This window comes from Engystomops pustulosus, chromosome 5 (assembly GCF_040894005.1).
Source record: "Engystomops pustulosus chromosome 5, aEngPut4.maternal, whole genome shotgun sequence".
Taxonomy (NCBI): domain Eukaryota; kingdom Metazoa; phylum Chordata; class Amphibia; order Anura; family Leptodactylidae; genus Engystomops; species Engystomops pustulosus.
This window is the reverse complement of record NC_092415.1, coordinates 190,719,560-190,741,702: the sequence shown is the minus strand read 5'-3', so window position 1 is coordinate 190,741,702 and position 22,143 is coordinate 190,719,560. Positions and strand designations below refer to the sequence as shown.

The following is a 22,143-nucleotide window of genomic DNA, read 5'->3' as shown; positions in this document are numbered from 1 at the left end:
TCTGCAGGCAGCATGTTATAGGGAAGAAACAGCTGAGCAGATTGTACATAGTGTTCTATCTGCAGGAAGCATGTTATAGAGCAGGAGGAGCTGAGCAGACTGTACATAGTGTCCTATCTGGAGGCAGCTTGTTATAGAGCAGGAGGAGCTGAGCAGATTGTACATAGTGTCCTATCTGCAGGTAGCATGTTATAGGGAAGAAACAGCTGAGCAGATTGTACATAGTGTTCTATCTGCAGGCAGCATGTTATAGAGCAGGAGGAGCTGAGCAGATTGTACATAGTGTCCTATCTGCAGGTAGCATGTTATAGGGAAGAAACAGCTGAGCAGATTGTACATAGTGTTCTATCTGCAGGCAACATGTTATAGAGCAGGAGGAGCTGAGCAGACTGTACATAGTGTCCTATCTGCAGGCAGCATGTTATAGAGCAGGAGCAGCTGAGCAGATTGTACATAGTGTTCTATCTGCAGGCAGCATGTTATAGAGCAGGAGCAGCTGAGCAGATTGTACATAGTGTTCTATCTGCAGGCAGCATGTTATAGAGCAGGAGGAGCTGAGCAGACTGTACATAGTGTCCTATCTGCAGGCAGCATGTTATAGAGCAGGAGCAGCTGAGCAGATTGTACATAGTGTTCTATCTGCAGGAAGCATGTTATAGAGCAGGAGGAGCTGAGCAGACTGTACATAGTGTCCTATCTGGAGGCAGCTTGTTATAGAGCAGGAGGAGCTGAGCAGATTGTACATAGTGTCCTATCTGCAGGTAGCATGTTATAGGGAAGAAACAGCTGAGCAGATTGTACATAGTGTTCTATCTGCAGGCAGCATGTTATAGAGCAGGAGGAGCTGAGCAGATTGTACATAGTGTCCTATCTGCAGGTAGCATGTTATAGGGAAGAAACAGCTGAGCAGATTGTACATAGTGTTCTATCTGCAGGCAACATGTTATAGAGCAGGAGGAGCTGAGCAGACTGTACATAGTGTTCTATCTGCAGGCAGCATGTTATAGAGCAGGAGGAGCTGAGCAGATTGTACATAGTGTCCTATCTGCAGGTAGCATGTTATAGGGAAGAAACAGCTGAGCAGATTGTACATAGTGTTCTATCTGCAGGCAGCATGTTATAGAGCAGGAGGAGCTGAGCAGACTGTACATAGTGTTCTATCTGCAGGCAGCATGTTATAGAGCAGGAGGAGCTGAGCAGACTGTACATAGTGTCCTATCTGCAGGCAGCATGTTATAGAGCAGGAGCAGCTGAGCAGATTGTACATAGTGTTCTATCTGCAGGCAGCATGTTATAGAGCAGGAGCAGCTGAGCAGATTGTACATAGTGTTCTATCTGCAGGCAGCATGTTATAGAGCAGGAGGAGCTGAGCAGACTGTACATAGTGTCCTATCTGCAGGCAGCATGTTATAGAGCAGGAGCAGCTGAGCAGATTGTACATAGTGTTCTATCTGCAGGCAGCATGTTATAGAGCAGGAGGAGCTGAGCAGACTGTACATAGTGTCCTATCTGCAGGCAGCATGTTATAGAGCAGGAGCAGCTGAGCAGATTGTACATAGTGTTCTATCTGCAGGCAGCATGTTATAGAGCAGGAGGAGCTGAGCAGACTGTACATAGTGTTCTATCTGCAGGCAGCATGTTATAGCGCAGGAGGAGCTGAGCAGACTGTACATAGTGTCCTATCTGCAGGCAGCATGTTATAGAGCAGGAGCAGCTGAGCAGATTGTACATAGTGTTCTATCTGCAGGCAGCATGTTATAGAGCAGGAGGAGCTGAGCAGACTGTACATAGTGTCCTATCTGCAGGCAGCATGTTATAGAGCAGGAGCAGCTGAGCAGATTGTACATAGTGTTCTATCTGCAGGCAGCATGTTATAGAGCAGGGGGTGATGATCAGACTGTACATAGTGTCCTATCTGCAGGAAGCATGTAATAGAGCAGGGGGTGATGATCAGACTGTACATAGTGTCCTATATGTAGTTGTATGTTTCAGAGCAGGAGAAGTTGAGCAGGATTTACATATTATCCAGGCAGCATAAGAATGCAGGCAGCATGTTGCAGAGCAGGAGGAGCGAAGTAGATTTTACATGGTGTCCTATCTCCAGACAGCAGGTGATAGAGCTGGAGAAGTCGAGCACATAGGACACTATGGGGGACATTAATCCTAGTGGGTCTCAGGTTCGCCTGTTTTTGCGCCTGGTTTGCTCTTCTTTTTGGCTCCTGATCTATGATGGATCTGGTTCTGGCTTAGTAAATGCACTTTGGAATTGTCGCATGTCCGATTAATTTGCGCCTAAATTAGCGCCAAATTTGGTGCAATTGTTAGATCTCATTTGTGACCAATAATGAAAGGAGACTGAGAAAATGTGACAGAACGTTCAGGGCTTCATCTCTGCTCAAAAAAACTATCATTGTGATGTAACTGCAGGGACTAAAAGTGACAGAGATGTAAAAAAAAAAAAAAAAAAAAAAAATTCTTGCTGAAATGAGTCTTTTCCTTTTTTATTATAATGTACAGTAAATGGAGTCTGATAATATTCTCAGATCTGTACAATAAGACAATAATCACTCCCAGAGATGATCCCATAGAAAGTGATGAAGTCGTTACTGGAGAAATTTTACATTTTAAAACTGCTCCGAAGTATTTTCCATGTTGCATAGAGGGAATTCTTCATTTGGGAACCTAAAATGTATGTTTTTAGTTATGAAAAGGGAAGTTTTTTGGAAGTGCACCTGCTCAGAGTAGGTGCATTTTCTGCGCCTATTTTGTGCCTTTTTAGGCACAAAATAGTGATAGATCCAGTGCAAACATCTGTATAGGACGCACTCACTATGTCAGATAAGGCGCAGGGACCCAAAACCACTAAGTGCCGAACTTTGCCGTGCGCCAGAAAATGGCGCATAAATGCGCTAAAAGACACGCAAAACAGTCTAACAGACTATGATTAATGTCCCCCTATGTATTATCTGTAGGCAGCATGTTATAGGGCAGGAGGAGCCAAGTAGATTCTCCATGGTGTCATATCTCCGGACAGCAGGTTATAGAGCAGGAGGAGCTGAGCAGATTGTACATAGTGTCCTATCTGCAGGCAGCATGTTATAGAGCAGGAGGAGCTGAGCAGATTTACTTATTCTGATATATTCTCAATTTCACTGAAAGTCCATTTGTTATCATTTATAACTTTACATTCATGTTATATGCTTGCAAATCTACAAGTAAATCCTTGTGTGTTACACCTGCATTGCAATAAATAAAATTTTCGGCTACTCTACACCAGACAGATGCAGGATTTGATGTGGATTTGTAACATAATGAGAGACTCTTCTTCCTACCATGGCTTCCTATATAAACAATGTGCTGGAGATTGGAGGTTTCATCCATCCTGTGCTCATCCCTAATCCCATCAATAATGCCCTTTCGCCAGGCTTCATAGGTTCCTGGGCTGCACAATATCAAAGAATACCATCACTAGTCCTGACAATGGCTCCTGAGTGGTCATCATCTCCATACATCTTCTAAAGCTGCGGGCTTATGCTACAGCCCGAGACCAATCTCCGCTTTTATTTAATCATTACCTCCTTGTCGTCTCTGTCTGCAGCATAAGGGATGAATTGTGTTCTTAGAAATCTCAGGAGGTGAAAAAGTAAGAAAAAAAACACCTTGATTTCTTTTGTGTAACAGCTTCAGAACCAGGAGATGGTGAGAGCCATGATGAAGAAAGCAGAGCTGGAGATCAGTAGTAAGGTGACGGAAATGGTCAAAAACCTGGAGGACCCCGTGCAGAGACAACGCGTCTTGGTGGAGCAGGAGCGGCAGAAATACCTCCAGGATGAAGAGCAGATCATCCTGAAGTTAAGGTGAGAAATGTGAAAAAATATGGTGGTCTACATCTTCTTCTCTACACTTCTTCACTTGTTGGAATCTCTGACTCTTCCCTCAATAGACCCTCAATAGTCACATCTTCTTAACTTACAAGTCATTTGTCACTTACGCTTTGGGCTGATGGAGGTTCTCAAGCTAAGAACCCTCTTGCCAAGGTAGATAAGGGGGTGGTGGCCCTAGACTAACCCACAACCCCGGTCACCTACCTAACAAGCCTTGCAAACCTATTGGTTAGGGACTTCTGGTCAACAATCGCTACACTTACTAAGGGCTGAGGAAAGAGGACCAAAGACGGAGGGACAGATAACAAACATACAAGTGACGTCAGACAGAACCAGGTCAAATCCAAGATGGCTGCTAAGCACAGAATCAAATAAGGAGAGTGGTCAAATAACAAAGCAGGGGTCAGATACACAATATAGCAAAGCGATAGCAAGCAGAAATAGGGAAAGGTATCAGGAGACTAGTAAGCAAGGTGTGATGGCACTAGGCATATATATATATATAAAGGAGTTCCTGGACACTGCCCCCAGCAGCTGACTGAACCAACTATCAAGTGAACTATTTGCTGGACAGAGGAGAGCTGCAGAGGAACTGGGTGTCGTTAAATCAGTCCCAATATAGCAGCAAACTTGGCAACAGTTCACACACACAAAATACAGAGGAAAATCAACGCCTTCTGGATGTTACACCCCTTCTTTGAAGGCCATGCGCCCTAAATTGACAAAGGTGGACTTATCCAAACAACCCCTGTGCGTAGTGATAGAATAAAGACTGCCATACAGATAACTTGTGTATACAGCTGGAACAACATTTATTAAAGAATCTGAAAAATCAAATCAGGGTAAACCTAAAAGCAGGACAAGTAACACAGGGGCCCACCGAGGTCACTGATTGGCCATGGCTTGTCCCTCGGCCTGTGATCTGAAGACCACCACTAGGCTGGAACTGGAGCAGGTTAAGTACACTTTCCCCCGAAAGCCCCTTTAAAGGGAACCTGTCATCAGGAATTGGTCTAATAAACCACTACCAGTATGTTGTAAAGCAGCTGAACACCTTCCAGATCATGTTTCTTTCAAGGTCCCGGTGGTGGCATCATTCAGAAAATCAACTTTGAAGTGCGATGTAAATTGGTTGTAAGAAGTCAAGGAGGCGGAGAGTTTAACACTGAAGTCAAGCTCTCCACTCCTCAGAAAAGCCCCTTGATTGTAACTAATACTCCTGCATTCAGGCACATCACTAACCAGATCTCCTGAAGTCTGGTAAATTACATCAATCATAGGGAAAGAGGCAGGAAAGGTGGGGAAAGCTTGACTTTAGTGTTAAAGTCTCCACCTCCTTGACTGTTTACAACCAATTTACATCTCATTTCAAAGTTGATTTTCTGGATAACGTCAGCACACTTGGCCATGAAAGACACATGATCTAGAAGCTGTTTAGGTGCCTGACAACATACTGGTAATAGTTTATTAGGACATTTTTTGATGACCGGCACCCTTTAAGGAAGTGACTATCCCACTAGTATTATAAGCAATACTTCATAGCTGGGAGGTTAGGGAGAACCTTATTAACCATGCATTGATGTATAAGATAAGATGTACAGGCGGAGGTGATATTTTTACCTCCTGTAATAAATAGGATTTATATGGCTGCAGTTGTCAGCCGCAGTCCATTTCTCCCATTCCCCCGCTCCTCCTCTCGTCTCCCTGTCCGCACCTCCTCCCGCAGAAGGTCATTTGTCACTGAGGACACATAATCTGTCCGTATTTACTGCCGGATTTCAGTGCCCTTGGTCTACATCCATAATCACCGCAGAGTCTACCAGACACTGACATTTTTATAGAAATGTTCCGGTTTAGAGGGTTTTTTTTTTTTCCCCAAATTTTATTTTATCCTCAGCTATTCAATTTCCAGTGACTAGCGTTTCGGCAGCTATTCCTCTCCGAGATGTCAGCAGCTGCTCTGCCTGTGAGCTCCGTCTAACAGAATGTTCCTGCATGCAACAGCTGGGGCCGCTCCGAGGGAAATCAATCATCCATCCTGCGCCTGCCGATAAATCCACCGCCATCCGCATTTACTAATTCATTTACTAAACTGCTGGACTTCAAAGGGGCACAAACCATGTTTGTAGAGACCTGTAAATCTATTTGTCTGTCTACCCACGTAAATATCTATCAGTCTGTCTCGCTTAAATATTAGCCAGAAGGTAAGAGTTCTCCTTAAAGGGGTTTTCCCACAAACTAAAATTTGCGCAACAATTTCCGTCAGCTCCATAGAGATTAATGGCGCAGAACGGTCATGCCTGGCCGTCTGCTCCATTAGTCTGAGGAGTCAGACGGACCCCTCATTTTTCGCGATCTGTGGGGGTCTCAGCACTGAGATCCCCACTGATCAACAAGTTAAGCCCTATCCTGTGGATAGGGCCTAACTTTAGTTAGTGAGAAAACCCCTTTAATGAGAGTTTGCTAATCAAGACCACCTTATAGGCGTGTGGAGACTTAAAGGGATTTTTCCATTTCAGCAAATAAATGTTATTGTTAAAGTTATACAATTTTCCAATATATTTTCTGAATCAATTCCGCACAGTTTCTAGATCTCTGCTTGCTGTACTTCTATAGGAAGCTTCTAGGTTTACTTCCAGTGGATAGAAATCTGACCATGGTCACACAGGTGCACGACTCATTATATATCACACAGCTCTGATTACTCTCTGATTACTCTCTGACATAATGGGGCAGATTTACTTACCCGGCCCATTCGTGATCCAGTGGCGCGTTCTCTGCAGTGGATTCGGGTCTGGCCGGGATTCACTAAGGTAGTTCCTCCGCCGTCCACCAGATGTCGCTGCTGCATTGAAGTTCCCCGGAATGCCCTGAAATTCACCGGCCTATTCCTTAAATGCGGCGGTTTTTCCGAATCCGTCGGGTTTTTCGTTCGACCACGCCCCCCATTTCCGTCACGTGCATGCCAGCGCCGATGCACCACAATCCGATCGCGTGCGCCAAAATCCCAGGGCAATACAGGGAAAATCAGCGCAAAAAAATTTTCGGGTAACACGTCGGGAAAACGCAAATCGGGCCCTTAGTAAATGACCCCCAATGAGTCTTTCAACTGTGTTACAATGGTCAGATTTCTGTCCACTGGAAGTAAACCTAGAAGCTTTCTATAGCAGGACAGCAAGCAGAGATCTAGAAAAGCACGAGAAATCGATACAGAAAGTATATTGGAACATTGTATAATTTTTCATCATATAAACAATAACATAAATTTGCCGAAATGGGAATAACCCCTTTAAAGCCATAAATGCTCCACTAGGGAATCATATTACCCTTTAAATATGGACAGCATGTTCTGTAGCTCTGCAGCGCTGTGCAGTCACCATTCTAGTCAATCTCTAAAAACCTTCATCTCATTCACACAAATTGGGACCGATTTTAATCAAAATTACTCATAAACAAAATAACTAGATTGACAATTTGATAGAAAATCAACTATGTCTATGAGTAGTGTAAAAACCACAAAACTCCAAGACTAGAAAACATTCATATTTTTCAACTTTTAATAACAATCTGGATAAACTTGCATTGTCCCGTCTCAATAATGGAAAAGTTGGGGGTTGTGTAAACTCCTATGAATGGGAAGTCCCAGTATAGAAAATATCCTATTATTGACAACCATTAGGCTTGAAGTGTTTCTTCCTCTCGTAAAGAAGGTCCTGGATGAAAAAAAGAAGCAAAATAAAAAGTTACATAACACTGGATGAGCTCTTGGCAACTTCCTCCTGACATTGAGCATATCAGTTCTTCAAGGTGGAGGGAATAGAGTTATTGTACCCCCTCATTCCTCCAGGGGGCAAGAAGGGGCTAGTATCACTTTGAAGTCTTGGATGAGCACCATACTAGCATATCTTCCCAGAGACGGACCTTCTTCAGACCAGACCCCTTCTTCTAAATTAGTGGTTGTTGGGGGGGCCTACCACCCTGTTGTACAATCTCGATAACCACAGAGGTCGTCCACTGATCTTCTATGTCTGTCCCACATCTTCAGTTTTCGGACCTTCTAGGTCAGTGATGGCGAAGCTTTTAGAGATTGAGTGCCCAAAATGAGACCCAAAACACATTAGCTTTTCCCAAAGTGCCAACACGGCAATTTAGGCAGTAACAAACTTATTGCTACCAGAATCTTTGAGCTCCAATCCGAACCTTGTCCACACCTTCTCACTCTTCTGACAGGAAGAGGCAGCACAGGATGGGTCACTTTAGTCCACTACTTGGACTGCCTGAGACTGCAGGAAGGTGCCATGTCAGGCAAACTCTGTGCCTGGGAGACAGCCTGTGTGCCCACAGAGAGGTCTCCGAGTGCCATCTCTGGCACCAGTGCCATAGGTTCGCCACCACTGTTCTAGGTGAATGTAGAACTTGTCCTCAGAAAACCTGGTGATTATTTAACAAGACGCAATAATCTCCCTGTGTGTCCATGTCTCTGCCCTGCGCTGATAGTTCCCCTGACTTAACTTTACACTCCTCTGTTAGTACACAGGAAAAATCTATAAACATATTCATAGACATTGCCAAAGCTGCAGAGCAAGGAAAACCTGGAGGTGCCTATCTGTCTGCCTCACAAATATTTCATCCCAGAAATTCTCTATATATAAAGCTTATTTCCAGCTATTTAATTACAATTTCTTGCATGGATGTGTCTCACGTAAAAAAAAATAAAAAATAAATAATAATAATTTAAAAAAACAGTGATTTTTAAACCGTTTCTTTAAAACCCAGTGCTTTGGGGGTTGTTACCAGAATCCCTCTGTGGTAGCTTCACAGACTGGTACACTGAGCACACAAGTGCTGAGGGAGGAGGGACTGCTCCTGCACAGTGTAATAGCCTATAAAGCTGCAGCACAGAGGGGTTCTGGTAACACCCCAGGTTAATTAGGATCATTTTAAGATGATTTTAGAAGGAAGGAGGCCATGGATAACAAATATAACAGGAGTAACATCCTGTGAAGCTGTGAAGGGGCTTTGGTAACACTCCACATAGCCCTTCTTGCTCATTAGCATAATTTAAAACATTAGTAGGAAGGAGGCCATTGATAACAAATAGAGGAAGATTACAGCACTCCCGGTGCCTGGATCTAGGAGTAATGTCCCTGGTTTATCAGGATGGATCTTGATGGGAGATTTCCATTAAACATGGGTAATGTAACAACCTTTTGGCCACTTTTTCAGGTCAGTAGTAACCTAGCAATCCTATTGGTCAGGCCCCTTCCCATCTGGAATGCAGACTTCTGTACTAATAGATTATTTTGCAGACTAAGGAATGCCAATGACCACATGTCAGTTTTATAATTTGGGTGTCACTTCTCTCCTACTCTGTATGATGGGATTTATGAAATAATTTGTACTGGGAAGGGGAACAACGGAAACCTTGTTCCAGTCTGAAGGTCTAATTTACTTAGGAAATCACTTTATTATAAGTAAACTCTCAAATCGGCAAAGTCTCCAGATCTGGATTCAATTAAATGCCATAAATCACTGTGTTTTGACACAGCAACCCATCTGTTTGGGGAGGAGCGGAGGCTTCCAATGACTTACCGAGGACTAGACCTACGGTCTACGGCTTATTAGAGTGATAATGTTACAGAAACATATATGTAACGCTGCACTGATCATGGGAAGGGGGCAGATATTATTTACAGCACATTCATGTATAGGAATTTCAAAGCTGTGCAGAAATATTAGAATCAAGGCTTTTTTCACCCGTCGATGGGTTGTGCTTGGTATTGAAGCTATTACTGTATTAATGTGAAAGTAGCCATGTTCTCGTACCAGACAAGCCCATGGACAGGTGGGGAAAAATTATGCTTAATATGTGTTAAAAGGTTTATAGGATTAGGAAAACAAAGCTGGTAAAATAAAATTAAAAAATAAAAGGCCCACGCCCCCAAGACCACCCATCATCTACTTTACTCCACCTCTTAACCATGTAGTACACCCACTTTCGGGCGGAGCTTCACATGCCCGACTACATTTTCAGATTGGTTCATCCCTGAATTAGCAAACAATGGGGCAGATTTACTTATTCGTCCATTCGCGATCCAGCGGCGCGTTCTCTGTGGAGGATTCGGGTCTTCCGGCGATTCACTAAGGTAGTGCGCCCGATGTCCACCAGGTGTCGCTGCTGTGCAGAATTCCGTCAGAGTGAACTGAAATTCACCGCCCTACGCTGGGTGCAGGTAAGCGAGTGTCAAGCGACACTTTTTTTTTTTTGTTGTTAAATGCAGCGGTTTTTCCGAATCCGTCGGGTTTTCTTACGGCCACGCCCCCCGATATCCGTCGCGTGCATGCCAGGACCGATGTGCCACAATCCGATCGCGTGCGCCAAAAACCCAGGGCAATTCAGGGAAAAACGGTAATATTCGGGAAACACGTGGGAAAAACGCGATAGTAAATGACCCCCAATGTGTCTGAAAATATGCAATTGTTCCAACAAGGTCCGGATAGTTGGGATGTATGTATTACATTGACATGTGGGTCACGTCTTATGAGTTTCGTTTGCTTTTGTACTAGTGACTTGGAAAGTTTTGTAGAAGACATGAGGAAGGACTCGAATGCTACCCGAGTAGTTACTCTGAAGGACGTGGAAGATAGAGCTTTTGTCCTGCGCCAGATTGGAGAAGCCGTGTCTAATCTGAAAGGTAGGAATTGAAGAACTTCACTTGTTCAGATTTAAAGGAACACTCCATTCAATGCTAATTGATTTAGTCATGCTCCTCCTTTCAGATCCAACAGAAGGAAGAATTTACTGAATCGGCTGTGACTGGAGTGTTTCTTTAAAGTCATGGTCCAAATGTATGCTAAAAATAATAGCTTATTGCCTTAGAGGTGTGTAACACCTGCCTTGTATTTCTAGGAGAATTTCCATACCTACAAAATAAAATGCGAGCTGTCTTACGGGTGGAGGTGGAAGCAGTAAGGTTTCTGAAGGAAGAGCCTCATAAACTGGACAGCCTACTGAAGAGGATCCGAAACATGACTGATGCCCTGTCTGCCTTAAGAAGGTGATGTCCATTGTGTCCATGCTTTCCTATGTTCAGGTCTAAACACAAGGATCGAAAAGTATTTTGTAATGAACGAAGTCGTACCAAGTTTTGAGGAGTCCAAACACTGCAACAACACTAGTTACGAGAACGGGGGATCCCGTGTCCTAATGCTGTATTTAGTTTCATGTCAGTAGACCCTAAGAGAGGAATAATCTAAGAATAGAGATGAATAGTCAAATAAAATTGAGTATTTTCTGGGACAATTGGGATTAATGCCGAATCTAGTTGGCTGTTATCTACGATAGCATGTGCTAGTATGAACGAGGTGGAAACTGGAACTGCAAGTGACATCCAAAAGTACAAGGTCACATGAATACCCAGTTGTAAAAAGTTTCAACAAGATATTATGGTCATTCTCAATAAAGTTCATGTTCAAATAACGTTAACTTTATTTTCTCACCGTAGACATGTTTCCGATGGATCATCTAAGACTGTTGACTACAATCAAAACAACCAATACGCCGTCACCGAAAAAGTTATCGAAACAGAAATCATCCAGAATAAAGAGGATAGAAGTCAAGTCTACCTCAACCAAAACCAGACAGAACCAGGAAACCCAACAGATAATCAGACTGCCTCTGTGAAGTCCGAGGTGGTACCACTGTCCGCTGGGGTTAAAGTTCACCACGTACAGAGTTCGCCCGTACTCATGCAGCAGTCCCAACACTCTTCAGCTCTGGTTAACCATACATTTAGCTCCAGTAACCAGAGCAGTCATTTATCGGATTCATTAGTAAGTCACCAGTCCACGAGCGCATCGGCTACATCGGAGCAAACCCCAACAACCCAACCGAATCAACTTAATGGATCCTCTGCCCTGTTTATTGAAGAAATCCAGCATGCAGGCTACAGGAATCGAGCAGTATCTATAGAGGTACATGAAACCTTCCACTAGATGTGTAGCTGGGGCAGGGGGCAATCAGAACTTGTGGCCTGGGTGTAGAGCGTAAGAGGAACCCCAACAAGTCAGTTAACTTTGGATAACTTGAAGAGGTTCTCCAGGAATCCTGGGAAATTCCTTGGGGGCAAAAGTGCTTCAGTCTTTGGCTGCTGAACTGAATTGGCTTCTGGGAGTGTAGGAGGGTTAAAGGATCTGTTTTGGCCCATCTGTTGCCTCTTCGGATCACGGAACATCAGTGGTTTATTAATCATTGTGTATGCTCTAGTCTTGAAGGATTATCTCCAGAAGATCATGTATCCAGTTTGGCATTCTCTAATTCTCCCCGTAGCTTAACCTATTCTGAAATTTGGGACATGGGATGACCAGTTGTTAAAACAAAATGGTTCTTGTGATATTCTACGTTTCTATAGGTGCGACTTGGATGAAGTCAAGGGTATTGTTAGCTCCTCACAAAATTTTATTGAATTAAGTCTTGACCCATTATTAATTCTTTGCACCCAATCCCATTCTAGATTTAGCCATTGTGTATTGACGATTTGTTTCGAATTCTAGGAAGCAGAGAGGAAATTTGAAGAAAAAAGACAGAATCTGGATCACTACAATGGAAAAGAATTTGAGAAGATGTTGGAAGAAGCACAAGCCAGTATCATGAAGTCCATCCCCAGTCTAGAAATGCCGTCTCACACTTCAAAAATAGAAAGCATAGAGAAGCTAGAGGTCAACGGTATGAAGCATGATATAAACCATCTTATTAGGTGTTTTAGACTAATATTTGAACTAGATGTAGATTGATTATATGTAGTGATGAATAAGTGTATGAGGACGACCTTTTATCCTTGAAAACCTAATTTGAAAAAGTAATTTGCCAACATTTTAGAACATTCATATACAGGCAGTCCCCGGGTTACGTACAAGATAGGGTCCAGAGGTTTGTTCTTAAGTTGAATTTGTATGTAAGATGAAACTGTATATTTTATAATTGTAGATCCAGACAAAAAAAATTTTTGGCCCCAGTGACAATTGGAGTTTAAACATTTTTTGCTGTAATGGGACCAAGGATCATCAATAAAGCTTCATTACAGACACCTTACAGCTGATCATTGCAGTCTGGGACTATAGTAAAGCATTCAGAAAGCTTCACCAGAGGTCAGAGTGGTCTGTCTGTAACTATGGGTTGTCTGTAAGTCGGGTGTCCTTAAGTAGGGGACCGCCTGTATTTGTAGATTTGAGGTGGAGACTGTGGGCATCTCAACAAGCCCTTACTTCTCTGGTCACGTCACAGCCTGAAAGTTGTGTAAGATGAGTGTTGACTATGGTTATTGCTTACAACTTTCTTTTTGTTCTAGAAGTGGGTCAAGAAAGTGAGCAAGAAACGGATAAGTTAACCAAGTCTCCTCCACCACCCCCTCCTCGTCGCATGTACCCCCTTGGAAGTGGTTTAAGCAGTTTGTGGACATCAGAGTGGAAAGATAGCAAGGTGAAAAAGTTTATACTGTCCCCTCACATTGTACATTCAATTAAGACCTTCTTCATAGGGTTGCATGGGGATTCCCGTAACCTCTTCATATATTCTTTATAAATCAATACAGGATTTAGAAGATGTTCCTCCACCACCACCACCACCAAAAACAAAAAAGCCAGAAAATGAGAGCCCCATCAAGACTTCCCAAGTAAAGGATGAGGAGGAAGAAGAAGGAGAGAGGATCATGGCTGAACTTCAGGTAACTCTTTAAATATATAGTCCAGGACTTTAGAAGACTGGTTGGTGGAAATGCGTGGTTGTGACCCAGTCTTCCTAAAAAATAAGCTGCTAAAATCGGCAATGATTTAAAAGAATTCAGATAAAAAGTTAGACCTTCATAAACCTATATTTCTGTTTCCATTTTTTTACAAAATATTTTGGAAATAATTTTCCAAGAAAAGTTTATTTTTATACTGCCTTCTGCCAAAATTCTAATTTTTAGAACATATTTCTCATAAATAGTAGAGGCAAACACACATATAGAAGCTAACCATGAATTGTCTAGGCTGAAGTAACAATGAGTAAGAAAGTATAATAAGCCACCATATCCCAGATATCCCCGCCTCTTCCTGTAGTAGAGCTCCACCCTATAGGAAGTGCTGTGGTTGGGCAACACATTCATTGTACATGAGCCCTCCTGCCCATTCATGTGCGTCAGCCATAACCATAACCACTTAAAATTTATGTACTTTCTGTCTATACGATTATATAGGAGATTTATTTTAGTATGGGCTTAGCTCTATTGTACATTGGTGCCATTGTCTGTAACCTTCTACATCTTATAGGCTTTCCAGAAGTGTTCTATAGCCGAAATTAATTCAAAGGTGCAATATGAGCCCCCTAAAACAGAGGTTCAAGAGAGAGAATTCAGACCCTCAGGTTTAGCTCTACCAAAGGATAAGAAGGTAATTTGTTTGTGTTAGGCCCATCCATAACCTGCCTGGCCTATACTAACTAACCCCATGTTACAGAATAACACTACAGTCTACTAGATGTCCCTTATATATCTAACCCACTTCTAACCTTCCTTATGCCAGTGGATGCTTCTGTACCACGCTTTCCTGCTCGCCTGCAGATCTATAGTTCTTATGGTCCGATTTCACATGTACAAATTCAATAAGTTTATGTATGGGGGGGGGGGGGCTACTTTACGTACACATACGTCTACCTGACATGGAGGAACCTGTGCCTCAACAGGATTATTAAAAAGCTATATTTGACTCTCTGATAGGGTCACTAGAGGCCAATCTGTTCCCTTCATATGATGAATTATCTGGGTGACTACCGGTACGTGTGTTCACCGAGGGCAGAAGTTTGCATGTTACACAGATCTAAATGGGACTCTCTCTATAGCATGTGCATGGATTTTATGTATTTATGTGTGCAATAAATCTGCCAAGTCTGAACTTGCCCTAAGAGTACGTTCTGTATCAACATAAGTAAGCCTTGGATGTGTCAACTCCTTCTCTGGCACATCCAATTACATAAAGGGTTTTGCCATATTCCGTCTTGTTGGGGGAACCTGAAGTTTCCATTCTGGGTAGATCCCGTGTGACCCAGACATATTGCCAGATTGGCGGCCAAATAGTCAACCGTAATTCTGGCAAATTGACGCTCTTACAAACTATCCGAGGATATGATTGGCCAGGGGTGTCTGGGTTGCACAGGATCCACCCAAACCAGAAACAAAACTTCGGGTCTGTTCATGTCTAGTAATGTATTTAGATTTACAGGCGTTTACTATGAGCATATCCCTTTCCATATGTCTGGTGGACTAACCTGATGTCCTGTTGTCCCCGTTATTCGAGGGGATGAAAAAATGAGAAGAAATTTAGAAAGAATTTACTTAACATTTTGGCAACAGTGGTTATTGTGTTGTTAATAACTTCTATTAATAACATTTTATCTGCGAAATAACCAACTTACTAAACTCTGACTTGACGTAGAAAAATTTCATTTACTGTGACGGAAAGATTCTGTTTAACAAGTTGATTTCCCCTCTAATATTTTCCCATAGGTGTCATGCGTTATTACAAAAGAAAGTGTAAGTCCCGAAAGCCCAAAACTTGTTGAAAGCAAAGAGGACAAGTGGAAAATTCAATCTATACCAAGTTCTGTACCTGATTCTGTTCAGTTTAGGCAGGTGGAGAAGGTTGTAGTGAATGAACAGTCTACCTACAGTTTGTTCACAGGAAGGGATGAGCCTAGCTCTAAAGTCAGGGAAGAATCCGAAAAGGAAAGTAAAGGTGAAGAATTGGTCAATATGAAAGTATATAGACCCCACAACTCGGAAAACCAAAAGCACTTGAGCTCCACAATCCCAGAAGTTGTTAATGGAGGAACAAATCACAAAATCTCAGAGGCGGGTTCCACATTTGTCAAAGTTTCTAGTACAGAGAGTCAGAATAGCACAATAGGTATTTCTCCTACCCAAGAACAAGGTATGCCCTACTTAGATTTAGGTCAGACAGTTGTATTAAGACAAAAGAGCACACGGAGGACTATCAGCCAACAGTCTGAGGACCTCGAGTCTCCGACGGTCTCACCGACGGAGCCAAAGTCTCCAGCAGATAACATTGCTTTTATGATCACAAATACGGAAGTTCAGGTGCTATCGACCGGCGAAGTTCAAGATATCGTAAACCGAAAGGGTGAAGAAGTACAAACCGTTAATGTAGATCGAGAAAATGTAAAAACAATTCCTTCCCACAATTCCGACCTCCAAGATCCAGTAGTGTCCACAGACAAAAAGCCAGTCATTATCATATTTGATGAACCAATGGACATAAGATCTGCCTATAAACGGTTGTCAACAATATTCGAAGAATGTGACGACGAGTTGGAAAAAATGATGTCGGAAGCAAAGATTGAAGTGGTGGAGGAGGAGGAGGAGGAGGAAGAAGAAGAAGTAGAAGAAAAGGAACTGCATGTCCCTCCACCAGGAGAAAAACGAGTTGAAGAAACCAAAAAGGTCACCACTACAGATAATACTGGGAAGCCAAGCAGATACAGATTTAACTATCCTTCTCTCGCAGAAATGAAGCAGACAATGTTTCAAGATAATGTCTCCCAGGGGTTCAATGCGGATGAAGAAAAATCCGACGCTTCTGATGATCAGTATGGCCAGAGGCAAGATGGAAAGAAAAAGTTTAAGTTCAAATTTCCCAAAAAACAGCTGGCGGCTTTGACCCAAGCCATCCGTACCGGGACAAAAACTGGGAAGAAGACTTTACAAGTCGTAGTCTACGAAGATGAAGAAGAGCCCGATGGGACTGTAAAGCAACACAAAGAAGCCAAAAGATTTGAAATCGAAAGATCGAAGAGCAGTGAAGACAATGTCCAACCTGAGGCTGAAGAGTTGGAGTCCGTATCGAGGACCGATGAGATAAGACAAAACACTTATAAAACTTTAGACAGCCTTGAGCAAACCATCAAGCAGCTAGAAAGTACAATAAGTGGAATGACGCCAAGACCGGCTTCTGATCTCGTAGAGCTGAGAGATGATGATAAATCATTGACAATAACCCCTATGGTTGCCAAAAGCTTATTGGATGATACAAAACCCGTTGTAGAGTCTCCATCATCCATACCTACTACAGCACGTAAGGTACCAATGCTAAAGACTTTCAGAGCCTAATGGTGTGCCAATGGCAGGTGGTGCCTAATCCCTTGAGTGGTGTTCTTCTGGTGGTTGGCTTTCCCTATAGCTGCTGGTTTAATAAGCTTGATAACTTGGTGATGGGCAGAGGAAGAACAAAGCAGAACGCGCTTGATTGACATGACTTGTGTTTCTTATTTCCCCTATGATTTTTATAACCTCTGATGTTTTTTCTGCATGACTAGAGATTGATAAGATGTTGCTCACGCATGGAATGTGAACTCTGGATGAAATCAGTTCTGACGTTTTGATTTTTTTTTTTTTTGTTTTGTTTTATTTTTCTGTCTCTCTCTCTTCCCATTGGCTGTTCCTTTTAGGGATCAAACGGAGCACCACAAACCAGCAGAATGCCAATACCAATGTCTTCTAAAACTAGACAAGGAAGCCTGGAAAAAACTAGCAAACAGCCAAAGCTACAGGAGCCACAGCGTCAATTCAGACAGGTAGTTTTACCTTAGAGCAGCGATTGTGGAAGGACATCTTTAAAAAACCTTCAAGCCAAGTTACTGAATCGATGTAACCAAAACAAGGATGGCGTTTGCTTTCGCTCTTGTTTTTGTTAAATATCTGGATCTGGTGGCATGAGAAATCTTATAGTCCTTTGTCTCACTCTTGCCACCTCTCTGCATGCTCGCAATAAAACCACCCACTGCTTTGTTCCACTTCAAGAGATGAACAAAAACCTTGGCTTACTGTGGTAACACGCAACGTCCCTCATCAGGGGGGGCCACAAAATCCGAGCGCACGTGTGTGTGCAGTGGTGTCTGTGTCGTCCGGTACTAACATGTATGTGCCACCGCATTCCATTAACCGCTTGCCATCTGGTCACCATCCTTCTCACAGCATGCAGAGCACTGCACTCCGCCAAAGGGGGGCGTCACATCCTCCACGTCTCCAGTTCTCTAAACCTTTCTGTGCTTTTAATGGTTTCTGCCAGGTCCAGTGAGAAACATCGGGGCTAAATAAAACTGTTTCTAATTTGGGGGCTTTGTTCCTGCGCCCCCACTTTTGGTGTCTTAATTTTTCAAAGGTTTTTTTGACGAACTGTCTCCCGCCATCTTTATTTGCAGGCTAACGGAGGTACTAAGAAAGCTGGTGGGGATATTAAGGCTGCTTCCCCTACTTTATCTGCTTCTAAGATTCCAGCTCTTTCTCCTAACACTGGAAAAAGCAGCTCTGTTTCTGCTCAGTGTAACGATACCTCTAACCCCCCTAGTGTCCACGTCAAGTCCCACGTTCCAGTAACCAATTCTAACTCTCATTCCGGTCGTAACGTTAACCCCTCCCTTGTCCGCCCTGTTCATAACGGCACGTCGAAGCTACAAAGCCCTTCCTATTCAGGTAAAGGTCACCATCTCTCATTTTCACTGCAGAATGCAAATGGCAGACCATCTCCTCCTACTTCTTCTTCCTCCTCCTCCTCTTCCGCTACTTCTCCCTCTACTTCTGTCTCTCCCACGTCACTGACTCAAGGTATGAAGAGCATCCGTACCATCCACACACCTAGCTTCACCAGCTACAAGTCACAGAACGGAAACGCAACCAAGGTCGCCATTCAGAAGGACTCCTCCTAACTCGCGCGCACGCTCATCAGCGGTCTCCAGCGCAGGTTCACCCCACGGCGCCCACTAGTGGCATGTTATCATCTATGTACATACCCCACCGATATATCCTTGTCCAGATAGTCGCTGTTGTAATTATAGGCCTCTCTGTTTCTCTGTAAATTAGTGTGCGTGTGAGTGTATATATTATACTGTGTGTGTGTGTGCATGCGCGTGTATATCTCCGGAAGGTGTGCAGATTATTTTGTATAGACTATTTTTCATTACGGGATGGGCAGGAGACGACCTCCAGCGTGGAGTTTTTTGCGCTTTTATTTTACGATCATGCTGGCTTTGACTACAGATTTTCTATTTTTGTCTATTATACATCACGGTTGCTTTTATTTTTTTTGCCAAGATATTTTCATATGGGGCATAGAGTTTATAGACATGGGGATGGGGGGGGGGGGTCAATGAAGCGAAATGTACTTAAAGGGATTTGTTCATCAAAAATGGAAAAGAGGAAGAATAATGATATCAGGGAAGATCAGATATTTTTCTTACAAGATATTGAGACTATATATTACACAGCTACGGACCGTGTATAGAATAGATGTATAGACGTCACATTCTGAGGTCAGAGATAGGGGGCGCTATACTATATCTAATGATTGATGATGGATAATGCCAATTTATCTCATTCTCTAAAGAAAGAGGTTATGCAGCAGTTACAATGTGTATTATGCAGTAGATGCAATGTGAATTATGCAATTGTATGCCTCAGCTGCTGCAGGATCTCTTTTATACCATTTAATGCTGTTACTTATAGAGAACAATCTCTAATATAAAGTGTCGAAACAACATGACTGCTGGGTAACAAAAACAGCGCCGCACCTGACCATTGGTCGTGTCTGGTATTACGCCTCCAAAAAGACTCCTGCGCTCACTCATCAGCTGTCTTCATTGCATCCACCTCAAGGGGCGGTGTTGTTTTTGGAAGGAGGCAGCCATATTTGTCTAATTATGGTCTGCGGTAGTTGTCCATGGCATCCAATCAGATCTCAGCTTTCATTTTTCCACAGCTGTTTATAAAATCACAGCTGATCTCTGATTGGTTGCCACAGGCATCTAGAACAGTTTTACCCCAGACACTTCTGATATATCTCCCCCAAAACTCTTTAAAGCCAAATACAGACACTGATGGGGTCACAAGTCCTCAACCAACTAGGGGGAAATTTTATGTCCTCAACTACAGTGTTAATGCAGGTCCTGAAACCTTATGATTTGGTTATTACGATGGGCTTGAACTTAGGGACTTGACAAAGGTCTTCTTGATAAGAAAGAGGTTCTGCAGTAGCTGAGATTTACACTAAACTAGTCATGGCTTGTAAAAAGCCATATCCATATGTATTATACATTACTTATGATTCCTAGTTAGTTGATATATAAAGTTACACCGCTTTCAATTGACTTTGCCATAAAGTGAGTTCGAACCGAAAAACTGCTGCAAAAGCTTCCAGCCAAAAAGTATAAAATATAAAGAATATAATGAAAATTATTATAAAACTTTATTTTCAAAGTTCTAGAATGTTATAGTATGATAATATAACTTTATAAAGAGACCTTCTTTATGACGATGGATAGAATTTTTGATGATCGACCCCCTTTAAGTCGCACCACGGCCCCATGGTTACATGTATAGACATGTCACATGTATTGGTTTAGATTTCCCAGAATGCTACTGCCCGCCATGTTATTTTTTTAATACTGTCCTGTAACACACGTTACAGGGGTGTACATAGACTTACTTTGTACTTCTACATAGAGATGCGCTCATGACTCGTTAGACAACGGGTGTCAGAGATACTACTACAAGCACCACCATCCACAACTAGCCAAAAGGTGGGTGGGGGTTGTAGTCCGGGTCACCCGTTGCCCGACTCCTATTGTTTATGCATGCTTCAGACAGTGGCAACTTGGAAAGAAAGAGTTTGCACAGATTTTGTAAATTTCTGAATTTGTATTAACTACTGTAACAAATATCTGTAAAAAGCAGATCACTTTTCTGAAATAAAATAAAGTGATGCATGCGGTTCTGTTTATGACTTCTGTTATATGTGTGTCCGGTATATTTTTTTGTTTATTTTATATTTTTTTTTCTATGGACTTTGGAAAATATTAAAGGAAACCTACCACTTCTGATGGTAGGTATGAGATGTAAACACCGGGCACCAGCTCAGGGTGAGCTGGTGCCGGAGCTTACCTTAGCGAGTGTTTTAAACCGCTATATCGCGGTTTAAACACATTTTGATTTACCTCTCCGAGTTAGCTTCGGCGCTGCGCGCACCCCCTCCCCCCTCATTGCAGGCAGCATTTAAAGGGGTAACAACCTTCACGGATGTTACCTGCTTGGGTACCTGAACTGAGATTTTGTTAAAGAAAATCTACCACCAGGATGAAGGATTGTAAACCCAGCACACTGACATACTGGTGCGCGCCTTCTCTAGCAGGATCTGCTCTTCTTTTAGCTTTTGTCCTTGTTTTTTTTTTTTTTTTTCAAAAATTATACTAATAAACCTGAGGCTGCAGAATTGATTTGTAAAGTGATTTTACAGAATTTGATGGCGATATATAAATAAAGATTATTATGATTATTGGGCCTGGGGCCCCTCATCCTCATTTGCATAATTTTGAAAGCTTTGTTTTGTAAAAACAAGGGCATAAAAAGCTAAAAGAAGAGCAGATCCTATATACTACACAGAAAACCGCTCCATCCAGCACCAGGTCTCCTGGATTGGGTAGATTGGGGGGGGGGGGGAGGCTCCATAGACATTGTGTGCAACGTTATCTATGGTACTTTGCTGCCATCTAGTGGACAATAAGAAGTTTACTGCAAATATTGGTACAAAGCATAGAACAGACTGCAATGCACTCGATCTAAAGGTGATCTACCCTAAGAAATACATCACTAACTTGTCCAGTGCCATCCAACAAGGATATGGAAGGTAAGGGACACATTCTGATTCTGTGGTAAGTGCGGTGACACTATAGAAAGGAACGGTGAGTGGTGATTGTCAATCACAGCAATCTCATAATTATTATAGTTTGGTCAGTTATGCGGCTTGGATGTATTTTGCATCACTACACAGAAACTCCAGAGAAGTGGCTGCTGCCTAAATGAGCTCCTTTAAGGCAGAGCTGGGATCTGTGGCTACAGCTCCAGTAAGTGCCTATAGGGAATCTTAGGTAGTCTGAGACACACCCCCTGTCTCATCATTGGTTCAGGCTGCTGCTCTGTCTCCTCTACCTTCTCCAATTGGCTGTTGTATCATCCCACGTCCACTAAAAGCGCAGCAGAACAGTGTCAGTGATTTGCTTTGGCAAATTTGTTGTATTTCTGTCCTGGCCACAGATACACTCCAAGAGCTAGGTTCTGTTCACCTGAACCCACAAATAAAAAGCTGCTGTTAAAGAGCAGAAAGAGCTGAGCACCTTGTGTCCCATCTATAGGCAGCATGTTATAGAGTAGGGGGAGCT

The 22,143-nt window shown here is 42.7% G+C and overlaps 1 protein-coding gene across 14 annotated transcripts in view; it reads left to right on the top strand.

Moving 5' to 3' along the window:
* The window catches only part of KIAA1217 (KIAA1217 ortholog), a 421,655-nt gene extending 400,947 nt beyond the window's left edge, over positions 1–20,708 (top strand). For 11 of the 14 annotated variants that reach the window (XM_072154151.1, XM_072154147.1, XM_072154145.1 and 8 more), the window contains 11 exons: positions 3,682–3,857; positions 10,452–10,579; positions 10,795–10,942; positions 11,390–11,858; positions 12,438–12,609; positions 13,232–13,362; positions 13,475–13,606; positions 14,193–14,312; positions 15,425–17,014; positions 17,383–17,508; positions 18,136–20,708. In XM_072154151.1, coding sequence (XP_072010252.1) covers positions 3,682–3,857; positions 10,452–10,579; positions 10,795–10,942; positions 11,390–11,858; positions 12,438–12,609; positions 13,232–13,362; positions 13,475–13,606; positions 14,193–14,312; positions 15,425–17,014; positions 17,383–17,508; positions 18,136–18,639 — 3,696 coding nt within the window. In that variant the 3' untranslated portion in view covers positions 18,640–20,708. The remainder of the gene's footprint in view (positions 1–3,681; positions 3,858–10,451; positions 10,580–10,794; positions 10,943–11,389; positions 11,859–12,437; positions 12,610–13,231; positions 13,363–13,474; positions 13,607–14,192; positions 14,313–15,424; positions 17,015–17,382; positions 17,509–18,135) is intronic. The other 3 variants (XM_072154153.1, XM_072154149.1, XM_072154160.1) reach the window with 3 other exon arrangements.
* The last annotated feature ends 1,435 nt before the right edge of the window (positions 20,709–22,143 follow it).